Consider the following 7,798-nt stretch of genomic DNA (forward strand, 5'->3'; position numbering starts at 1 on the left):
GGCCCAGGGTCAACAACAAGCACAAGGATCGACGTCCTTTGCTGAAACACAAAAGCCAAGCAGTAGCCAGCCGGCTACCGAGTCTATCTTTAGGATAGATTTGAGCACTGCTCCTAATCCATTTGCTTCGGCGGCTACCCAAGTATCCGCTCTTTCAGGGCCCTCAAGCACAGGTCAAAGACCTTGGGTTACTGAGAGGTACGTAACTACTCAGGCTGGGCAGCTGGCAACACAACTCCCTAGCACAGAGATGCCAGTTAGTCGAGTTCAAGTTCCTCAATCATTTGGTCAACAGACTCAGTATGGTCAAACTGGCACCCCTTATTACCAGGTTCCTGGAAGGCCTTCTAGTGACACAAGGCTCATTCAGCAACCATTACAAGATGCTACTCGCGCAACCATTCAACCACAGTTGGTCACGAAAATTGACGAAATTACGGCCTACGGACCACCTTGGTTATTCTTGACGACAGAGGAGAAACAGCAACAGCAGGACCAAGGCCCGCTGGCTGTGCGGCGGGCAAGCAAGGGTAAACTAAGAAGCCAATCCGTACCAGCTGGACTTTCTTTTAGAAGCCCTAGATTCGCACCTCGTCATTTCCCCCCAGGCTCTCCTAGGTCCGGCTCTCGTCACGGGTTGTATCCCCCGTCATACCGAGTCAAAAGAAGACCTCTGAGCTCCGACTGGATGCACCCCCCACACCTAGGCCATGAACTGATCAGGAGCCCGTCTAGAGGCGGCTCTGACCAACGTCGCACCAGCGAAGACACAATATCAACCGGCGGGCATAGAAAGGGCTTGAACATAGTCGAGAAATCCCTCTCACAGATCTCTAAGCAGCTAAAGACACTCGAAATTGATCAAGACCGAGGTCGAGATCTATTAATGAGTTCTTCTAACCGCAGGGGTCAAAAAGAGAGTATCACGACGGCATTAACTGGCATTGCCGACCCCGGTAGGGAAGGAGGGGCAAAGAGCCAAACGCCAGGCACTACAACTGAAACCAGCGAACATACTAGTAGTCCACCCAGCCCAGGTAACACTCTGGTAATATCCGATCACGAAGCGGATGTGGAACAAAACAAACCGATGAAATTACAGCGGCCGATTCCCGCCGGGGAGTACTGGATACGACCTTCAAAGGAAGACATTCTGGCTATGGACAAAGATCAGCGCAAAAGGGTGACGGACTTGACCATTGGCCGGGAGAACGTTGGTGTCATTCGCTTCAAAAATCCAGTTGACTTTACGGGCATTGATCTTGAGAGTTTGCTCGGTGGTCTTGTCATTCTTGAAAGTCGATCAGCAACGGTCTATCCCGACTCCTTTGGACTCAAGCCCCCTCCTGGTGAGGGCTTCAATGTTCCTGCTTCAATTTCCTTGGAAAATTCGTGGCCTCGAAAGAAGACAAAAGGAAAAAATCTGTCGGAGGAAGAGGTGAAGCGTCAAGTTGCGAGCCATATTGAGCGCCTGAAAAGCGTTGAGGGAACGAGGTTTGAGAGTTACAACGAGGAGGACGGAACCTGGACGTTTTCAGTCAATCATTTCTCGACCTACAATCACGTCATATACAATAATTAAATCACTGACTATTTATTTACGATATCACTTTATGTAATTAGGAATCTTTTGGTTGACTGTGGATTAAAACCTTCCTGCCATCAAATTTTAGAGCTTTAATGGCCACACCTTCATGAAGACCTCTGGGGGACCGTTAGAGGCTTGGATTTGGAACTGAGTGCAGACCCGCAATACTTGAGAAGTGACAGAGTAACCTGATAACCTCTTAGTTCCACGGGGCGAGTCTTTCGATTAGGCATCATCGTAATTACCTGATCTTATCGCTAACTTGGACAATCATGCCCGAATTCCGCTACCTTGTAACCAATATAACTAATTCGTTCGTACATTGCTTAGGTGTTTTATAATATGTCACCCTAGTACCCACATGTCATGTAGAGAGAACCTTCAAGATTGAAAAATTGCCTCTGGAGATGACCGTGAAATGTTGGCGGATGCGTGGCTGTTTCCGAGTGTAGTAACGTCAAAGGGTAAAGAGATGGAGGGTCGCCATCCATTAAACCTAGAATCATGTTATATATTATTGCCTTTATGTCAGATCATTGAATCTGCATCAAAGTTTGAAATCGCGTTAATTTATCTCGACTCATCGCAAACCTATGAAGGACCATGAATTCAAAGGATGGTAACTAAGAAATGACATGATATTTTGTCTGTCGATATCTGACCACCAGTTCGAATGCCGTGGGAAGTTACTGGAGGAAATGTCATCCCAGCCGCATGATCTGATGAACGAATGAATGGACAGGTTGCTGATTGGCGGTCGCTGCACACTACGAATTGATATGTACACCACGTTGATTTCTAAATCAAATGTCTTGGCCACCATGTCGCCCAATGTCTAGCCATCCATTTTCATCGAGCTATTAGGATCTAGGTTTTTATCTAATGTAAGGTAAGGTGTGAGGGGGACTTGTTTATGTCCGATTGCCTTGCACAGGTATGAAAATCAACGCACCGTAGCCACCAACGAGGCCATAATAATTCCATGTACTCTGTACCGAGGCCGAGACCTATATTCGTTAAATACTACCTATCAGGTAGGCAATCGTTGGTTCTTGCTAGTGATTAACTGGATCTTGACTCCAGTCCAGTTTTTAGCTACCATGGTCAGTTGTCGCTGACACTCAGCTTGTCCCGTACACCATTAACGATACAGGTGAATCTCTACAACGCTCATGCTTTCTTTCTTCTTCTGCAACTTTTTATTGTTAACTGTATTAAACGAACGCAAAAAAAAAAAAAAAAAAAAAACAGGATCAGCTGTCGTATGGTTTGACATCGGTTTAATTTTGTATTTGTATTTGACTAGGTATCATGTGGTAGTAGGACAATGCTGTGAAATCATTTTTCCAATTCGAAGCCATTGCCCGACCACTTACATGTTTTCACCTCTCACTTTGAAAATCCTTTGATAGCTGCAACGACAGGCTTGGAGAAAAAATTCGTCAGCACATCTACACCGAAATGGCATCTAAGCCCGAAATTTGTACTGCTGTCTCACACATTTATCAGGGACGAACGCTTCGATGCTCTTCGCTCCATGATTTTACCAGAAACTCGAATTAGTGACCCGACATTGATTCGGTGACTTCGGATTCGCACTTCCCCGAGGTGACTGGCAGGGTCATATCACAACGCCACTTGTGCCCCCGCTTATGATGGGCATATCTTCATGGTAGGGTACCCGGGGTACTTCGTTGCAAATGGTGGGGCTTGAGGCTTACCATTACTCCAAGGAGTGCGAACAACAAGATCCTTCAAAAAGAACCTATTAGCATTGACTAAAAAAGTTGAGACACCATGCCCTTTTCTGACTAGTTTAAAAGCTTGTGTCGCACCAGGCGTGTTTAAAGGGTAAAAGTGAATATGTCGATTGGTTGTTCTTTTGTTTGTGCTGGGTATTCCATTCCGCAGCGTTACTTAAAGCATACAGCTAGATTACTAATGCAGTTGTTTCCCGAGGCCGTGGGATCATGCCTACCCTGCGACAGCTTGGCTCAAGAACGGCCGCCATTAGATCCACTGCATGGGCGATCTATCCGACTAACGTACATTCTAGAGCGGTAAATGCAGGATAAATTTACTCTGTTGACATTAGATCGTGATTCTACATTCTCAAAACAATTGAACTAACCACTCTTGGCAGACATATACCCTTGTTAACCTAGATATATGTAGTGGTTACGTCCCACAAATCATTTGACGGGGTATGATCTGATCCGAAAAGTTTATCCCTTTCCCCGTCAGGACCCACTGCTCTTGTTCAGGCATGTGGCATTGCTCTCAATTTCGCTTTTAGAAACAGCAAGGCCCGTTGAGCTGAAAAGGTTGTATATATACACAGCTGGCACCTGTTATTATCACCACGGCTCCTAATTCAAACTCTACACTTTTGGTTTCGAACTGGTCAGTCTTGCACTGTCTAGTCAACCCATTCGTGAGTTTGAGTCCCGCTGGAGACATTCTCCAAGAGCCCGGGCCACGAACAGCATCAATATGGCCAACATGAAGGCCAAGACCGGCCATCTGCATGATGCCTCGAGACATTTACAGGAAAACTACAACAAACGGACACAACTCAATACATACATTTACGAGTATTTCCTTCACAATAGCATGTTTCAATGTGCTCAATCCATTCTCAAGGCCGATTCCGACGTCAAGGTTCAGAGGCACAGCCCTGGCAGTGATCGCAACGACAAAGGCTTGCGGTTGAAGAATGCCCCCTGTAATAAGACCATTGACAACAGCTTCGACTCCACACACTCAAATCTTCTTCCAGCTCCCAACGTTCCCACTCTATCGCCGGACAGCTGTTTTCTCTATGAATGGTTTTGCCTCTTCTGGGCCATGTTCAACGCTCAAAAGAATGAGAATGTAAGGATTGAAGCATGTCAATATGCCTGTCATGTACAGGTATCGCATATAAAACACGCTTTCCCTCCTAGCATAGTTAACATGATACATAGCAACAAAACTGGCCAAAGCGGAATGTTAGCTGGCCGCAGACACAAAGCTCCTTACTACTACTGCAGGCTCCGGGCATTGCCACCCATAACGCCTTCTATAACTCTGGCGAAATGGGCGTAGGTAGCATGACTCCCGCAATCTCAGGTGTCCGAGCTTGTGGTAGTAGAAATGCAGCCTTGCAGAAATCCCACGTGCAACTGACTTCGATGGAGCAGCAAAACGAGAATGAGATTATAGCGGGACGAGGCAGAAGCAGTCTGTATCGAAATTATGGAACACCTGGTCAAGAGACAATACAAAATTCAAAGCTTTTTCAACGGCCCGCTCTACAAGCATCAAGGCCAGGCGCATTGCCTGATACCAAGCAGGTGAAACTTGGCACTCAACCAATGAACAACATCAGTGTGTTTTCCCATCTACTTTTTCGGATCTCGCCGTTATCTTTACTCCCTTAATCTCTTTGCCCAATAGCTTACCTACAGTATAGTACTTGATTTCCCGAAAGCAAAAGTAGGCGGCCTAGGCGGCAATGTGGGTGTAGTGCACATGCATGACTGGACACAAGCCTCTAATTTACGTACTTTTCAACAGTCCAATAGCCAAACGGCCCCGCCATCAATGGCAGCGAAACAAACACTATTTCAACAGGAAGGGAAAACATATGACAATTGGTCGGTGCAGTGGCAGAACGAATCCAATGAAAACCAGATTCCCGAGACGTCCCAGCATGGGGTCCAGGGTACACTGCAAGAACGGTCTCGACTCCCGCCAGTCCAGCCGGCAGATTCTAACGACAGTGCCAAGCCAAGAAGCACCATTTCCTCACTGTCACAGACGAGCAAGCCTGCCTTGCCAACTCCACAGCTTAGCAAAGCCACTCGCGAGAAAATCCCCTTTCCCAAAGGGACTATTCCCAAGAAGAGGACCACGAACGTCAAAGATGAGGTAATGGGCCTCGTGCATGAGACAGAGTTGCTTCTCCATTGCTAACGTCCCGTAGATGGTGTCTTGTAAGATTCCGAAATTGAACGTCGGCTCCACAGCGACACGCCCTGCGAATGCTGCTCCGAGCTCAGTGCCTCATATCAACCCCGTCGGTATAAGGAAGGATGTCCAGATTTCTAGTCTTTCGCAGGCCGTGCCTACGGGACAGCCAACAGTAGCTCTGCCACTTACGCCTGCTTCTATGGCAGCTAAACCACCTGTTGACTTGGTTCAGAGCGCGACATTAAATATGGAAAATTGTAATATGACTGTAAATCCCGTTCTCTCTCTTTAGGGACTGGTGAGGTGATTGCTAATATAGACGTAGGACCTTGCGAGTTTTCCTACGTTTGAGGATGATTTTGGTGGATTTGACTTGGGTGCTTTCCTAGAAAGTAGCGTTGAAGATGTAGGAGGCTTTCACCTCAACCATTTTGCGTCTAACATAGATGCCGATAACATTGACCAAAGTTGACATATTCATAGCTTCTAGATATAGCCAATAGACAGCATATATCACCTGATTCCCTGCAAACCAATCCTGTTATCTATAAGCGCTAGTGGGGGTTCTTTGCCCGCAGACAAGGAAGGTTCTCAGGGCGGTATCATGCCCCGACATATGCGACCGTGTAATATGACTTCTGCTATTTATCATTACGACGTTTCAGACACGTATGGAATCAATATCTGCTCACGAAGCGAAGGTTACGTCCGATCAGATAAGGATTCAATAGCACGGAAGGCGCATCAGGAATATGGCCAGACGCTGTCGTCGGCAGTCGGGGAAGGATGAGGTTGTTTCGGAGCTAGTTCGCGATATGAACAGAATCTATGCCAGCTCGGGAAAAAAAAAAAAAAAAAAAGAAAACCTTTGCGGGATACCCCTACGGTGAACAGTACGCAAGAGGTAAGATTAGATCATCCAAGCTAAGAGATAACTAAAGAGCTCAGCGGCCAAAACATTCTCTTAGATTCTCCAGAGAACACTATTATGCCAAACTATGTTCTGCATTCCTGCTAACTTTACCAAGCATTTCACAACTTCCTTACAATTCTACAACCATAACATCATCTGGCAAGAGCACCATAACACTACTAGGATTGTAAAAGTATTTATTAGGCGAAGGGTCACATAAGGTGTACTTGAGAGGACTTGTGGCTGTTTTGAACAGGACTATCTTGTAGATCTTACTATGAAAGCTGCTAAGAGCGTGTATTTTTAATAAATAAGAGAAGATAGGGACCGAATTATATTATACATATCCAAAAGCAGCCTCCAAGGAAAATGAGAATGATAAGACAAGTTACGATCAGTGAAATCTCAACCACGGCGCCGTATTTGCTGGCCTCGCGGTTCGGTTCAATCAATATGGATGCGGCGGGACTCATGTTTCTTGACCTTCGGGACAATAATACTCAGGATCCCGTCTTGAAACTTGGCACTGACACCATCCTGATCTACATGAGATGGGAAGGTGAAGGTGCGGGAGAACTCGCCAACGCTGCGCTCAGCAAGCCAATACTTCGTCTTTTCGTCATGTTTGTCGCCCTTTGCTGGCTGTTGGGGCTGCGATTTGTTGTGTTCATCGCCATCGCCTTTGACAGCTCCATGCGCAGATGAGCCTTCGACAAAACCTGCAGGAGGGTTCCCTGAGGTATAGGTTCGCTCGGACTTTCCACAGATGACCAGTGTTTGCGGCTCAGTAAACTCGAGGTGCACCTCCTTCTTGTTCATACCAGGAAGTTCCCCATGGAGTTCGTAAGCCCGAGGCGTCTCGCAGATATCAAACCTGGGCTGCCAGTGGGTCATTCCAGTGTTATGAGTATTCTGATCTCGTCGGGAGTATGTGTCGTAATCCTCGAGAAGTCGGAAGATTGGGTGAAAGGGGGAATCAGGATTATAAAGGCTGCGAGGGAAAAGAGCCATCGTGCGTACTTTGTTGGCAATGGAATGTGGAAAGATGCGTTTGTTGATAAGTAAACCGCCTATTGTTTTGCGTGCTTGTTGAGAAACTAGTGATCTGCAGGGATACTTGGGAAGTCTTTGTAGCTCATCGTTCTGAAAGTCAGCTGCTGGGGGTATATATAGCATTAAATAAGACAGAGTCTTTACATCTGACTGGAGAGGACACTCCGTGGCTCTACAGAAAGGATTTGCTCATTGTCAATGTGTTGTAAGCTCAACATGATTCAGCATGATCTGATGCAATGATTGAAGTGAAGGGTGCCTCTAAATGCAGTGCCAGTATTACCCATGTG

The 7,798-nt window shown here is 46.4% G+C and overlaps 3 protein-coding genes across 23 annotated transcripts in view; 2 read left to right on the top strand and 1 right to left on the bottom strand.

The window, feature by feature from the left end:
• The window catches only part of FOXG_06462 (uncharacterized protein), a 3,376-nt gene extending 1,343 nt beyond the window's left edge, over positions 1–2,033 (top strand). The window contains exon 4 of the mRNA XM_018385137.1: positions 8–2,033. Coding sequence (XP_018242348.1) covers positions 8–1,582 — 1,575 coding nt within the window. The 3' untranslated portion in view covers positions 1,583–2,033. The remainder of the gene's footprint in view (positions 1–7) is intronic.
• Positions 2,034–3,869: 1,836 nt separating this feature from the next.
• Positions 3,870–6,165, top strand: FOXG_06463 (uncharacterized protein). 21 transcript variants are annotated; one of them, XM_018385152.1, is made up of 6 exons: positions 3,870–4,462; positions 4,555–4,957; positions 5,043–5,086; positions 5,147–5,500; positions 5,556–5,810; positions 5,868–6,165. In XM_018385152.1, the coding sequence occupies exons 1-6, from the start codon at positions 4,082–4,084 to the stop codon at positions 6,012–6,014; spliced, it is 1,584 nt and encodes a 527-aa protein (XP_018242352.1). In that variant the 5' UTR covers positions 3,870–4,081; the 3' UTR covers positions 6,015–6,165. The 21 variants fall into 21 exon arrangements, with proteins under 21 accessions (XP_018242352.1, XP_018242360.1, XP_018242353.1 ...); XM_018385141.1 differs by having other exon boundaries at positions 5,556–5,799; positions 5,868–6,106; XM_018385153.1 differs by having other exon boundaries at positions 5,043–5,065; positions 5,868–6,106.
• Positions 6,166–6,899: 734 nt separating this feature from the next.
• On the bottom strand, positions 6,900–7,774 carry FOXG_06464 (uncharacterized protein; the record flags this gene model as incomplete). Its single annotated transcript, XM_018385159.1, has 1 exon — positions 6,900–7,774. The coding sequence occupies exon 1, from the start codon at positions 7,629–7,631 to the stop codon at positions 6,900–6,902; it is 732 nt and encodes a 243-aa protein (XP_018242370.1). The 5' UTR covers positions 7,632–7,774.
• Between the last annotated feature and the right edge of the window lie 24 nt (positions 7,775–7,798).

Source organism: Fusarium oxysporum, chromosome 3 (assembly GCF_000149955.1).
Source record: "Fusarium oxysporum f. sp. lycopersici 4287 chromosome 3, whole genome shotgun sequence".
Lineage (NCBI taxonomy): Eukaryota > Fungi > Ascomycota > Sordariomycetes > Hypocreales > Nectriaceae > Fusarium > Fusarium oxysporum.

Bases quoted from the DNA above. Each gene is read 5' to 3' on its own strand.
- FOXG_06463 (XM_018385138.1), top strand. From the start codon at position 4,082: ATGGCCAACATGAAGGCCAAGACCGGCCATCTGCATGATGCCTCGAGA. The intron at 4,502-4,554 runs GTATCGCATATA...CATGATACATAG, and splicing joins AATATGCCTGTCATGTACAG to CAACAAAACTGGCCAAAGCG. The intron at 5,501-5,555 runs GTAATGGGCCTC...AACGTCCCGTAG, and splicing joins CCACGAACGTCAAAGATGAG to ATGGTGTCTTGTAAGATTCC.